A 15,294-nucleotide genomic window follows, 5' to 3' on the forward strand; every position below is an offset into this window, starting at 1 on the left:
GCACATTAAATTTAATTCCTATACAACCCATGAGATAGGTACTAATCTATTAATATCTTCCTTTTACAGACAACAAAACTGAAACATAGAGTCTAGATAATTTTACAAGCTAGTAAATGGATAAGCCAGAATCTGAACCCAGGCAGTTTGACGCCAGAGTCCATGTCACCAGTAAACTATACTGCGGTAATTAATAACATGTGAAGTTTGATGAGGGATTTATATTTCTTACTCTTATTTTGAATTAAACTCCTCTCAACAAATTTAGATGGAATTAGTAATCAGTGACTAATCTAACCTAAATATGATATTGTAAATAGTTTTAAGTACAAGCTGTGCGTGTTCCTTCATATTGCACATCTGAGGAAAGCCTGGTCAGTTGGCCCACACAGCCCAGCAAGGAAGTGACTCCAAATGCAGGCTAGCTTACAAGGAAAGAAATACTCCCCACAGCATCGGCTGTGAAAATTCCAGCCTAAAAATAACAGCACATGTAACATAAAATTTTAGAAGGAAAATATTCATCACAAATACCCAAAGAAGAAAATGGTAGAACTATCTAAAGAGAGGACTTCTTACCAAACCCACATGGGACACAGAAAACTCATTCTGAATACTGCATATGACAGCAGAGTTTAAGCTGGGCTTAGCTCATATACCTCAGGTGGGATTACGGTATAATTTCTGAAACTATTCGGACACGAAAACCTTTCCTTTCTCATCATTTATTGAGAAAGCCACCTGGAAGGCTTCTCTAAGTTTCAATTACCCTGGCCTTTGATTATCCAGAGTGGGGACTATGAAATTAATTTGCAGTGAGAGGTCACTAAAAATGTTAGGAAAAACTGTAAAAGTTACCTTCTGGCATTTTGCCATTAGAAATAAAGGTCTCAATACAAAATTTTTTAAGTCCAAGAAAAAGCATTGCCTATCTCAAAAGATAAGCCACTTTTTTGTTCTTAAACATCTGGACCAGGAAGATTTTTTTTTTTAAGTCTATATCATGGTCTTGAATTTTAGGAAACATTTTAAAAGGACTTACAATATCTGAAAAGCTAACATGCTCTGCACAAGGCCGCTCTGCATACTACCTTTAAGGTTGGCAAAGCAGTCACACCAGGGATTTTGGCTTCTGGAAGTGGCCCACGTTCTTCCCAGGCATATCTAACCATCACATTTCATAACAGTCAGAAACTCGTACATTTCCAGAAAACCTCTAAAACTAAATTCTGAAAACTTTAGATCATAGCACTAATCTAGCTTCTTTGACAAGAACTTAGAGAAAGTTCTTCAAACAACAAAAAACTGGCAACAGTTTAAAAAACAGGGACTTCCCTGGTGGCGCAGTGGTTAAGGATCCGCCTGCCAATGCAGGGGACACGGCTTGGGGCCCTGGTCCGGGAAGATACCACGTGCTTCAGAGCAACTAAGCCCATGTGCCACAACTACTGAGCCTGTTCTCTAGAGCCCATGAGCTACAACTACTGAGCTCAGGTGCCACAACGACTGAAGCCCGTGCGCCTAGAGCCCGTGCTCCACAGCAAGAAAAGCCACCGCAATCAGAAGCATGCGCACCACAAGGAAGACTAGCCCCCGCTCGCTGCAACTAGAGAAGCCCGCGCGCAGCAACAAAGACCCAACGCAGCCAAAAATAAATAAATAAATTTATAAAAAATAAAAATAAAAAATAATGCTTACCTTTGAATATTTCTGTAACTCAGCATCGTCTGCAATCTGTGTGTCCAAAGTAGCAATCTAAATTCACAAGAAAGAATATTTCCAATATTTGTAAAAGCATAACTTTATTTCTTCCTAGGCTTTCTGAAAAAAATCTGTATAAAACCTATACGTTGATAACTCCATCTAAACTCTTTTCCACGTTTCTGAAATCCATAACACATAATGTAAAATTTCAGAGTATATTGGCTTTTGTGTTGTTATTGTTCTCCACAGCAATCTTTTTTCATAAATTATGCAAAAGTTGAACTAGAAGGTGATGGACAAATACATGTACTATTTTTAAAAATCCATAGCCCCTAAAATTTTAATATAATCCTCCATTGTATTAAAGCCATAAAAATTTTATTCTTTTGACAAAACCAAGAGTATGGTCATTTTTACTTCTAAACCCAGGCCTTGAAACAAACTTTTCAAGGTCAGAAAAATCAGAGAAGTTTGGAAAAACTGAAGCATCTGACTTTCTACAGCAAGCTCAAACCATTTCCCTAGGAGAAAGAGCTGGCAAGGACACAAACAAAAGACCTGGACTGGTGGAAAGATCGTGGAATACTGAAAGCTTTTAATCCTGGCCTAAAACTATTGTTCTGAGCTTCAATGGTGGACACCCACAGAAGTGAATTCCGTGCAAGCAAAATACTGCACTGATGATTTGCATCTGTAAGTTGTTAATAGAATATGGTGCATCTGGAGGGAGGGGATAAGTTAAACAGTGGTCCAACTAAGGCTTCTAAAAGTACTGCACTTCAGATAAGCAGATTCTGGAAGAAAATAAAGTAAGAAACACTGGAGCACATGCATGAATGTATATACGCATATTTGCATGTATGCATTCATTCATCCGTCTTGCCTGGCTTCTCCTTTTGTCGCCTCGTCCCTCAGAACATGTTACAACTCTTAATGAATAAACTGTCACTTTAAATTTCCAACTTCAAATTCTGTCTCCTCTTTCTAGCCCCTCTGTTATGACCTCACCACATGATAAATAAAATTTGGAAAGGTGGTTATAAAGAGGATAAATTTTTAACCGAAAAGAGATCATCGCAAAACTGACCATTTAAAAATACTGGTACACCAAGCTACTTTAAATATCAACCACTCAGGATAGCAGAAAAGGTCACTTGCTAGGTGATAACCTAATGAAAAAACAGCTTTGAAATCTATGAAGTAAAGAAGCAGCAGTTCATGAGGACCGACATGCAAGTACAAAACAAGTAAGAAGAGGAAGTATGCACTGTTTTGACTCATCTTAATGACACTGGAAAATGTCTAACAATAGATAGTGGCTAGAAGAGAAAAAAAAAATCTCCAACCAGCCAACAAGTACTAATGACAAATATATGTAAGAAAACGTGAAAGACAAAAGAAATTTAATAGAATACTTTATTACTAACACATTTAGTGAACACTGTAGAGGCTTTTCTAAGTGCAGCTTTCTGTTTTCATGTGGATTCATATGGGGAAATGTAATCAATCCCTTACTCAGTGAATCTAATAACAGGTGAAAGGAAGCCTAATGGACCACTGGCATATAAACTTATACCTAACCTAAATTACTTCCTGTTCTCCCAAATACATTTGATAAGCATTCTTTCATTTTTCTCATAAAACTGTAAGATTCTTCGTGAAACACAGGACTAATATCCACAGCCCTTTCAGTGTATAATAAAACAAACAGATCATAAAAGCAATCATAAAAATGCCAGCAATTTTAAGCAGCTGATACAGGTTATAAATTTAAAGGCAAGTCCTTTCTCTCCTAACATTTTTCTGCCTATTGTTGACTTAAATTGTTTCCACATGAACTGAGTGTCTGCTAATTGTAACTGAAACTTATCTGCAGTCCTTAATTGTCCTTGCAGCTTAAAATGAAAAAAAAAAAAAAATCAATTAATTGATCCAGTACGGAAGAAAACACAGGAGGAAAAAATAAAGGCCGGACCGGCTATTCTTCGACTCTCCCATTTCTTTCAATTGTAGCATTCAGAACTACATTTCATTGACATGAGATGAGACATGAGTGTTTTTTATTGAAAGATTTTAACATACCATTACTTCATAATCAGGGCCCAGTAGGTTTTCCCATCTGGATTTCAGCTCATTTTCTAAAGAGGCTGGGACTCCTTCTGGATTAAAAAAATCAATAAACAGAACATTGAAACTACTGTGAGCTAAACACACTAAACTACTAAATTCTTCCATAACAGCACAGCTTCAGTAAGTAAAAGGGAAATAAATAAAAAGGAAAGTGCATTAACTTAGGTCTATTAGGTAAAGTAAATCAGAGGTGACTTGTAAGACTAATGTAGAATGTAAAATTTTACATTTTACTAATGTAAAATGTAAATTTGGTCTGTGACCAAATTATGATGGGGCTTTTGCTGTTAAGGAATATTTTAAAGGGAAAAGGAAATGATGAGTTATAAATGAAATTTGAATTATATAGTTTGTATACAAACATCCTGTGGCTTACAAGTAAAATGCATCTGGCTTTGGTTTATGCTATGTTAGGACAAACAAGGATTTAAGGTGAATGTTAAACACTTCAGAGTAGTATCTTCCACTCACCCACAGGAAAAGTAAAAACTTATCAAAATATCTTTACTATAAACAAGGCATATCAACATGACCCAATCAAATTTTCACTTGGGCAGATATAAAAGCTTTTCTGGTTTAATTCAACCAGTGAGTTGCATGAGCTTTAATACAATAGAAATTTTGTTTTACTTGGGTCTTTTGTGGCTACGTGGTTATCTTTTTTTTTTTTTTTCTTTTTGCGGTACGCGGGCCTCTCACTGCTGTGGCCTTTCCCGTTGCAGAGCACAGGCTCTGAACGCACAGGCTCAGCAGCCATGGCTCACGGGCCCAGCCGCTCCGCGGCACGTGCGATCTTCCCGGACCAGGTCACGAACTCGCATCCCCTGCATGGGCAGGTGGACCCTCAACCACTGCGCCACCAGGGAAGCCCTATCATATCTTTAAACTTTCTTACTTAAGGGTAATATTGCCTTTTTTGCATGGGTCAGATGATTTTAAAGAGCGCAGACAGATTTTAAGTGTCCTGCCTGTCCTCCGTATGATCTTAGCCAGAAGTCTGTAGTCTGAATGATGCCTAATAGACAAAAATCAAAGTACTAAAACTGTAATTTCAATTTAGATCCACAGTAGCAGCAGAAAATAAACAAACCTCCACCTTTTTTCTTTAAGAAAAACTCAATTTTGTCACAAGATTGGACAAGTCACAAAACACCACAACTGATATAACCATCTGCCTAAAATCAAACATAACTTGCAATATCAGTTTTTTCAAGCCTTCAGCAGACATCTAATCTCGGATGCATATCATGCTTAATTACAGAATACAAATCATTAAGTAAAGCAGGCTAACCTCAAAAATCAGAGACTAAGACTAATGGAACACTAAAGGACTTAAAATTACTAGATTTACAAAAGCATATCCATAAAGTAACTATGTTAACTGATATGCTAGATTACATTTCGAGGATAACTAACTGAAGATCCTATTAAAAACAAAATATCATTCAGGTAGGCTCTGCACCTTTGTTCCTACTCTGTTAACATTTCCTTAAGAAATTACATTAAGAGTTCTATTAAATTTCTTACAGGCAGCAGTTTCCTATGTGGTAGGCTAATTTGAATAAAATTTGCAATGTATTGGTTGAACTGTAAGCTTAAAAACATGATATTTAAATATATTTTATACACATATAAAATAATGTCGATATTTCACCTACAATTCTTTTGACTATATTTTTACCTTTCAGTCATACAATGAAATCACAGTCATGAGTTTTAAAGCACAGCACAAAGGCCTAAGTACCAGAGGAAAGAGATTTATTTTAAGCAGCTCAATAAATCCTTGGCTACACAAAATGATCACACACAAAAATGAATCTTATGATGCTCTGAAACGATTATTCCAATGGCAATGAAGGGGAGCAGAATATGCCACCCCCAAATATTGCCACTTTGGCATGTGGATTATTTTCAGCTGAAGGCAATCAAGACCCAGCAGACTCAGGAAAAACTTTCACCTTTCCCTTAACTACCTAAAAGAATTTAGATAGGGAACCTGTACCAGAAAGACAGTTATTACCAGAGATAACTTTTTTATTTGAAAGACCTATCTGCATGGCTGGGCAAACTTCTAATTACCAAACATCTGCTCTTCTTATCATCCTGTAAATTACTCTCCTCCCCTTGGAAGGCCCAGGCCCCTATCCCATTCCTTAACTCAGGATAGCACAGAAGCTTCAATTGCCCAACTTGCCCTTGGGGCTCATATTTTTATGGGACTCTTACACATAGAAAATTAGTTTTTCTCCTGTGTTAATCTGTCTTATGTCGATTTAATCATTAGACCAGCCAAAAGAACTAGACGAGAAGAAGGGAAAACAGTTCTGCCCCTACAGCAAAAAGAGAGTTAACTTCGTAACAGTTGGAAGAATTTGGTCTAACTCTCTAGCTGAAATTATATATACTCATGGAAAAAAAAAAAAAAAAAAAAAAAGGTAGTGAGGTTGATCCAAAAAGAGCAGATATTTCTAAAAATATTTCTAACTTTAGAATGTATTTGATTTTCACCTGATAGTTCATTGTACATCTCTCTGGGTTCACATGAATTTAAAGAGCAAAAATTAACTGCAATGTACTTGGGTCAAAAAGAACAAGTTAAATTTCCAAACTATAGGAAATTTTAAAACTTGAATGAGGGGTTTACTCCTTCCTTCAGGCCATTCTTTCCCAAGAGAAGGCAATCAAAGCCAAAAGCCAACGTGGACATGGATGAAGTTTTAGTCCATTTCATCCAACTGGCAAGGCTTCCCTGAGTGCCTTTGTACAGGAAACTGTGTGAGACTGTTACTCAACATGCTTACAGAATACAGTCAACTAGAGTAGACAAGGTATCAAAGAACAAAGCACAAGGACAAAGCTGCACATCAATTAAAAAGAAAATTAAACAATAAATATATAGCAACCTGGAAATTTGATAAAATATATAAAAATGTATACATTATTGTTATGGTGAAAAGGAAATACTGCTATATGTATACAGACAGCTGTGTATCTATAGCTATATCGATGATAATTATACAAGCTAAAGTATGCAGTAATTAAAAATGTCGACAAGATTAAAAGTTATCACACTAATAAAATGTATTCAAAATCAACATAATTGGGCTTCCCTGGTGGTGCATTGATTGAGAGTCCACCTGCCAATGCAGGGGACACGGGTTCGTGCCCCAGTCTGGGAGGATCCCACATGCCGCGGAGCGGCTGGGCCCGTGAGCCATGGCCACTAAGCCTGCACGTCCAGAGCCTGTGCTCCGCAACGGGAGAGGCCACAACAGTGAGAGGCCCGCGTACCGCAAAAAAAAAAAAAAAAAAAAAACATAATTAAACAATGATTAAACAACAGTATGCTCGATTCTCAACTGCCGCAAGTGTTAAGATGTTGATATTAAGAATATCTTATTTTATATCTCTAAAAATGCCTCTAAAATTCCTCATATTATATTAACTATAAAGAGAGAAAGCTTTGAATTGAATGCTTCGTGCCTACCCAGTTTTTCTAAGGCTTGTATATTGCCATTTTTTAGATTATCCATTCTTCCTTCAGTTTCCTCATCTTCACTGAAATTAGTTTCCTTTTCCACTGCTCCAGTCAGAAAGAGGGCTGGTGTTTTCGGTGGTTCTACCACAGTTCCTAAAATAAGAATTGTTAATTTGAATCACTATCAGATGAAGGCCATATTTAAGTAAGCTTATTCCACTCTATTGTCCCATTTCACAACCTCCTTATAAACTTTTCAGGTAACTTACACATATGATTCCTTTAGTTAAAATGCCACTTGTGATAACCATTCAATTCATTAAAAAATACACTTGTAGTATTATTGAAAAGAATAAGGAACTAGGCAATGGGAAGAGAAAAGCAAGGTAAAGTCAATGACAAAGCAGGAGGAGATGCTTTTCAATATAGCCTTGGGGGGTGGGGGGAAGGAGGAGAACACTGGGGGCCATATGTTCTTGCTGCTGTGGTGGGCAGGGAGCAAGATATGCAGAAGAAGCCGGTTCCGTTGCTCTGGGCAGTCCTAGGTTCTGGCATGACATCATCATGAGTTTCACAAACAACTCTACATAAGTAACCTTGTGAATGGGAAGAAAAGGGAGAGTATTCTCCTGGTTGCAGAGTTTCCTTCCTTAGCTAAATTGAGTTAAGTAAGCGTTCAATCTCAAGCATGCCAGTCATTATGTATCTCTTAAACACAAGAAAGGTTGAACAAGAATCATTTTACGTTATTTTTAAATAACCACATGTAACTTATAAAGTATTCTTACCAAAAATATTGAACCTGGGCTTCCCTGGTGGCGCAGCGGTTGAGAGTCTGCCTGCTGATGCAGGGGACACGGGTTCGTGCCCCAGTCTGGGAAGATCCCACATGCAGCGGAGCGGCTGGGCCCGTGAGCCGTGGCCGCTGGGCCTGCGCGTCCGGAGCCTGTGCTCCGCAACAGGAGAGGCCACAGCAGTGAGAGGCCCGTGTACCGAAAAAAAACTGAACCTGAATTTAAGGCTCTAGCTCCTAGCTCACAAGCAACATAGGGGATGGAGGAACAAGTCAAATGACACCACAAGGAAACAATCAAATTCTGAATGTACCATTCTAGTGACAAATGGCCAAATCCCTTCAAAAAGTCTATGCCATGGAGGCAGGGGCAAGGGATTCTTCTAGATTAAGAAGCCAAAGAAGCATAATACAATGCAACAGGCTCAATGCATAAAAATCAATGATCTTGATTTTATGAGGCTTTTGAGGGGAAGAAAGGGAAGTGGAAAAAGGAGCTACAAAAGACATTTGGGAGCAACTGGGAAAATTTAAGTATGTGTTGGGTATTTGATATTAGGGACTTACTATTAATTTTCTTTGGTGTGATAATGATATCATGACTATTTTTAGAAACTATAACTGATGTAGGGCTAAAGTGTCATGATATCTACTACTCGCTCTTAAATGGTTCAGAAAAAGGTAAACAGATGATGCAAACATGGCAAAATGTTAACTGCTGAATCTAAATGGTGGCTTTTTGGGTATCTGTTACATTAGTTTTCAATTTGCCTGTATATTCAAAAACTTTTATAATAAAAAGTTTAAAAATATAACCAGTTAAAAGTTCCTATGATCTTAACATGACATTTTAAACCACACAGGATTTTTTAGAACATTAATCTCTTGATACACACTAAATGCACAGCCCAGTGCCAGCAAGACAAATGCCAGCCAGAAGCTGCTAATGTAGCTTGGGGAGAAGAGTTACACACTAAACAGTGTGCAGAGTACAAAGCAATACATGATTGGTTGTATGCTACAAGTAGTATACAAATTGGTACACAAATAAGTATATACAAGGTATGCAAATAAGAGTTTAGAGGAGAAAAAGACAGTAAGATTTTGAATGGCAGAGGAAGGTACTGCACAAGAGCTGGAAGCCATGCAGTTTGTTTCAGTAAAACAAACTTAAATGCTGACTATGAGGAAGGCGCACAGAGATGTGTTCAATGGGGCAGGGGACACAGGCATAACCACTCCCCTACATTATAGTGGCCACACACAAAACAGGTGATTACAACACGGTGTGAAAAATGCTACAGTAGAGTGCTCTTCAAAGGGTGCTAGTGAAACACACAGCAGGGACACCCAAACCATGGAAGAAGTGCAGATTTAGAGTCAAAACCTATCCCAATACAAATTTAAAATGTAGGCACGCCCAGTAAAGAATTGCTAATTCGCCGATGACATAGTTCATCTGATACAGCAGACTAAAGCCAAAGGCTCTATCACAGCTACTAAAAACCATTATAATGGTATAAATATTTATGTAAATCTTTAAGGTCAATACAGCATTTGTACATTCTGTACTATTTAGGCAATTTTAAATTTCATACACACAATGCAGTTGACAGGGCATCTATCTTTCAGCAGCAGAATTTCCACTACCACATAAAACATAAAAAGTTCCAACATAGGGACTTCCCTGGTGGCGAGGTTGTTAAGACTCCGTGCTCCCAATGCAGGGGGCCCAGGTTTGATCCCTGGTTGGGGAACTAGATCCCACATGAATGCCGTGACTAAGAGTTCGCATACCACAACTAAGGAACTGATGAGCCGTAACTAAGGAGCCCACAAGCTGCAACTGAGGAGCCCACCTGCCACAACTAAGACCCTGTGCAACCAAATAAATAAATGAAAAATAAAATTTAAAAAGTTCCAATGTAAATACAATTTAATATCAGTTGAAAGCAAACATTTCTAGGCTCATTATATCTTCAGAGGAGGGGAAAAAATATGTACTCAACGTTTGACAAATTCTAATGGAATTATTTCTTACCCACTAGTTATAAAATTAGTCATTCATTTTATTTTTTTTGAACCGTACTTTAATTTATTGGCATTGTCAATCTATGAACAAGACAGGTTTTTTTTCTTTCCATGAAGGGAGATCGTTTCCAATCTGCCATAACACGTGCCCACACATCTTCACCTTGAACATGCAACATTTCAAGCTGTAGTCAGAGTAAATTATTCCTTTTACGCTTTCACAATTTTTATGCTGCTGCCAGAAGTCTTCTTGGCATTTGCTTTGAATCCTGTCTTCAATGCATCCCTCACTGCTTTTGTACAGATCTGGGAGTATCGGATGTAGCTGAGTCCAGCTTGTCGCCAGTATGCCACCATGATTTCACGAGAGGGGGCACGTCCGGCCACATCACGAGGACCTGTCAATGTTGGCTCAGCGTGCAGCCCAGCTGCCAGAAGGTCAGTCCTGAGAAGTGTAAGGGGCGGGGCCCCAGACCTGCCAGTCATTCTTTTTTTTTTTTTTTAATAAATTTATTTATTTATTTTTGGCTGTGTTGGGTCCTCGTTGCTGTGCACGGGCTTTCTTTTTAGTTGCGGCAAGCGGGAGCTACTCTTCACCACGGTGTGCAGGCCTCTCATTAAGGTGGCTTCTCGTTTGTTGTGGAGCACGGGCTCCAGGTTCGCGGGCCTCAGTAGTTGTGGCACATGGGATCAGTAATTGTGGCTCAAGGGCTCTAGAGTGCAGGCTCAGTAGTTGTGGCACACGGGCCCAGCCGCTCCGTGGCATGTGGGATCTTCCCGGACCAGGGCTCAAACCCATGTTCCCTGCATTGGCAGACGAATTCTTAACCACTGCGCCACCAGGGAAGCCCCAGTCATTCATTTTAAATTGAATGTGTTCCCATGATTGCCAAATTTTGTTGATCTATCTACATTTGTAAGTTGATAATTAAAAATTGTCATGCATACAATTTTGCATTTGTTCCATAATGAAAATTTACTATCCTTATAATCAAAGTAACAAATATTATTTTATAAATAAAAGTGTCCTTAATAGAAATCCATATTTTATTTTCTCTTGCTACAGTTCACAAAGTAAATCAAGAAATATTGGAATCAAATACATCATTAGAGGTAATATGAAACCTGAAGTTTGCAAAACGTCAAAGCATTAGACAACTGAGAGCCCCTGGAACAAAATGTGGCAAAGCTTTATTATTCAAATATAAGAAATAAATGAAATTTGGAAGGTTTCTGGGAAAATGATTTCCATCTCCATTTAGAGAAGCTCTCAGAGCTTAATGCATGTCAGTGTTCACATTCTAACATTTGGACTGGCACGTTACAATAGGCAAAGGAAACTCTTCAAGGCATAAATGAATTGATTTCACTTCTCCACTGCTACTTTTCACAAGGTGGGCAGTTTTTCCTTCCCAGACTTATAGAACAACTTCCGTAAATGAGTTGATCTTCCAAACCCAGACAAGGTAGGCGGAGGGACAGAGGAATTAATTACCTCTGTCAGAGGGCCCTTCATGTGGAGAAGCAGATGAGGATGTTTTCCTTCGAACTAGGGTTAGGTGTACCACTTGCCCTGCATTTCTTAACACTTCAACAACATCCTGGTTGGCAAAACCCTGAATATTCACACCATCGACCTAAAACATTAAAAGATATATTAAACAGAAGTTCCAAGTTAGCTACCACTTTTAATTCTGGCAAGGCAGTATAAAGTTAGGCAATTCATTTCATCCCCAAAATAATTTGTATTAGACCTAAGAAAGTATTTTTGAATAAGGATGAAAAATTAGTAGTAAAACATGCTGACAAATTTTCTGAGAAACTAGAAAGCAAACTGAAACTTGTATTCCTAAGTCATACACTTAACTTATAGCCTGAGAAAGGTAGAGGGTCTTAATCTCTGATGCTATTCAAAATTCAAAGTGCCATAAAAGGTGGTCAGTTGTTATACAGAGCTCTCAAGACGTATTACTAGAAGCCATTATTACTAAAAGTGAACAGGCCATCCAATACTTCACCCCTCTACCATATATCATTATGTGATATTTTCCAGAAGAAACTGATCTCCTTCCATTAGGTTTTCTAGTATTCTGAAAAAGCACATGCAAGAAAGGTTTACTAATCTCAGTCAAGTCCAATCACATATTCTTATTAAGTCCATCATGACCAATAGGCCTCCTCGCTCAATCTTCTTCAAGCTAGCCAAACCACTGCTATAGCTTTCCCCCTAATATCTTCTCCAAAATTTTATCACTCATCTCCAAACTGCCAATCACAAGACATTTCCTAAGCTCAATAACGGAAAAGCCAAGGGTCATGAAAGGTGCTTCCTTAGATGGACCTGAAGGACAAACATTCAAATTATACCAACAAACATTTGTTTCTGTATAAATCAATAAATTAAATGTGTGTGTATACATGCTTCAAAATTATTATGAAAATAAACTGTAGGGCTTCCCTGCTGGTGCAGTGGTTAAGAATCCGCCTGCCAATGCAGGGGACACGGGTTCGAGCCCTGGCCCGGGAAGATCCCACATGCCGCAGAGCAACTAAGCCCATGCACCACAACTACTAAGCCTGCGCTCTAGAGCCTGCACGCCACAACTACTGAAGCCCACACACCTAGAGCCCATGCTCCGCAACAAGAGAAGCCACCGCAATGAGAAGCCCACACACCGCAACAAACAGTAGCCCCCGCTCGCTGCAACCAGAGAAAAGCCCGCGCACAGCAATGAAGACCCAATGGAGCCAAAAATAAAATAAATAAAATAAATTTATAAAAGAAAAGAAAATAAACTGCAAAATTTAACTAATTTCTACTAAATGGAGGAAATACCAATTACAATCCGAATTAATAAAAGGCAATGATTGCATTCTCAAAAACAAAATAATCTCAATTTTGTATATACTCAAAATTACTATTAATAGAAAAACTACTTTCACAAAGAGATAAATAGTTCTACTAAATGGCCTATTAATTGCATATAAAATTGATGAATTTAAAGAACACAAAGAGGTGCTTGAAATGTTTTATAAGAGAATGCTAGAGCATCTTTCAAATATATGTGTATGTATACTATAATATACATATGTATATAGTATTTTTTTTCCTGCCAATATCATTAGTGACTCCTTTCTTCACAGGCAGTTAAAAAAAAAAAATTAGAATGGACAAACAACAAGGTCCTGCTACATGGCACAGGGAACTATATCCAATCTCCTGGGATAAACCATAATGGAAAAGAATACTAAAAACTGAAGGTATATACGTGTAAAACTGAGTCACTTTACTGTACAGCAGAGATTGTCACAATGTTGTAAATCAACTTATATTTCAATTTAAAAAATTTCTTTTTAATTAAAAAAAATTTAGGACCATGAGAGTCCAAATTAATGAGATTTCACTGCACTAACAAACTTTATTTTTTATAAACATTATGAGACTATATTAAGCCATTCCCATTGCATATATATTATAATAATGATAACTTTTTCCCCCAACTTGATTCAGTTCTAAAACAGAGGACAGTTACTTACAGCAACTATTTGGTCATTCACTTGAATTTGACCATTGTGGTATGCAGCGCTGCCAGGTATTATACTTTTCACATAAATCCCTGAAGCTTCTCCTACGGTGCACAAAACATATGGAAAAAGGAAGAAAGCTCTAATTAGGCCTTGATTGCAAAATTCATATCAAGAGGTTAATTAGCTAAAGGGGCTGACTGAAGGCTTGATAAATACTATTCTGAATGCAAGCAGAGAAACTGATGGATTATTTCAAACTGTCACCATAACAAGTGACCCAAATTTGAAATGATTCGATTGATGCCTATTTTTGGAAAAATAATCAGTAATGGAACCTTGATGAAATGCATTCCAGTATCAGCTGGAATTCAGGAGAGCTCAGGTTAAGTCTTACTCTCTTCTCTTGGTCCATCTCCCTTCTCACTGCTGACTTGCCATAAATCTTCATCATTTCTCAGCAGCACTAAGACAAGAGGGCCCTAACAGGTCTTCCTACATTTAGTTCACTGCTCATGTTAGCTTCTATATATATCATAAAATGTATATAAAAATTACAACTATATAAAAAGTATGCATGCCTGTGGGCAAGGGCTGGAAGAAAAGTTAGAAAAAGAAAGACCATAGCTCTGGAAGATTTTATATTTTTATCTCAATTTCAAATGAACTTAAAATATTGTCTGTAGAAGGAATATAAACAACAATGGATTCCTACAGCCTACATGATAAAATGTAAATTTCATAGAATCACATTCAAGGACCTCCATAATTTGCCCCAAACTTCTTGTTTTACTTCATCTTCCAACCACCGCTCCAATAAGACAAAAGTCCAGACACACACGACTCATGATGTTCCACCAAAACACCAAGGATTTTCTATATTGTATCCCTTTTCTCATTTTTTATTCCTGTCGATCTCAACCCTTCTATCTAAATCCTTCTCCTTTTCCATGCTTAGTACAAATGCCTCTTTCTTTGTGAATTCTCCATTTCCCTGTCATAATGAGTCTTTCATCTGCTATATGATGATAGTTTGCTTGCATTTCTGATAACACATACGTTTCATTTATCCTCAAACAACTGACAGTTATTTACATGTTTATCTCCCTGAATAGACTTTTCTTTTATTCATTTTTCTACTCCCTCTAAAACTAAGCAAAGCAACTGCTCAAAAGTTCCAATGAATGGAATAAAGCGAAAACTATTTTGAAAGACTACATGTTTAAAAAGCATATTGAGTTATAAAATGTTCTAGTGTTTGGATTCAACACTGCTCCCCCAGCCCTTGCTCCAGTCCCAAAAGCTTCTTTTGAGGGTAAAGAAGTAAAATGATTCTTTTCCTGTTCAGTAACATAAACATCAAATTTTCTGTTATCTATCATTCACTTCATTTTACTCTGCATGTATATCACTAGGTTTACAACTTGAAAACTTAATGTAATAAAGGTTCATAAACCACAAGTTTATGATTTCTCTAACCAGACAGCATATTAAGAGCTACTCAGTACATTTTTTTTTGCAACATTATTATACAATCCATACTTAGCTCTTTAGAACTCATTTAAATTCTGAACCTAAAAATGGTGGCACTTAGAAAAATCTAAAGGGAAAACAGTTATTTCATTAGGCTAAA

General features: G+C 37.5%; 1 protein-coding gene across 18 annotated transcripts in view; it reads right to left on the minus strand.

The window, feature by feature from the left end:
* Positions 1-15,294, minus strand: part of PATJ (PATJ crumbs cell polarity complex component) — a 358,987-nt gene that overhangs the window by 297,984 nt on the left and 45,709 nt on the right. For 17 of the 18 annotated variants that reach the window (XM_027108328.1, XM_027108332.1, XM_027108335.1 and 14 more), the window contains 5 exons: positions 13,674-13,765; positions 11,632-11,773; positions 7,322-7,465; positions 3,787-3,863; positions 1,699-1,755 (listed from right to left, as the gene is read on the minus strand). In XM_027108328.1, coding sequence (XP_026964129.1) covers positions 1,699-1,755; positions 3,787-3,863; positions 7,322-7,465; positions 11,632-11,773; positions 13,674-13,765 — 512 coding nt within the window. The remainder of the gene's footprint in view (positions 1-1,698; positions 1,756-3,786; positions 3,864-7,321; positions 7,466-11,631; positions 11,774-13,673; positions 13,766-15,294) is intronic. The other variant, XM_027108333.1, reaches the window with a different exon arrangement.

The sequence above is a fragment of the Aethalodelphis obliquidens genome, unplaced genomic scaffold (genome assembly GCF_003676395.1).
Source record: "Aethalodelphis obliquidens isolate GAN/ISIS:26980383/991018 unplaced genomic scaffold, ASM367639v1 scaffold9, whole genome shotgun sequence".
Taxonomy (NCBI): domain Eukaryota; kingdom Metazoa; phylum Chordata; class Mammalia; order Artiodactyla; family Delphinidae; genus Aethalodelphis; species Aethalodelphis obliquidens.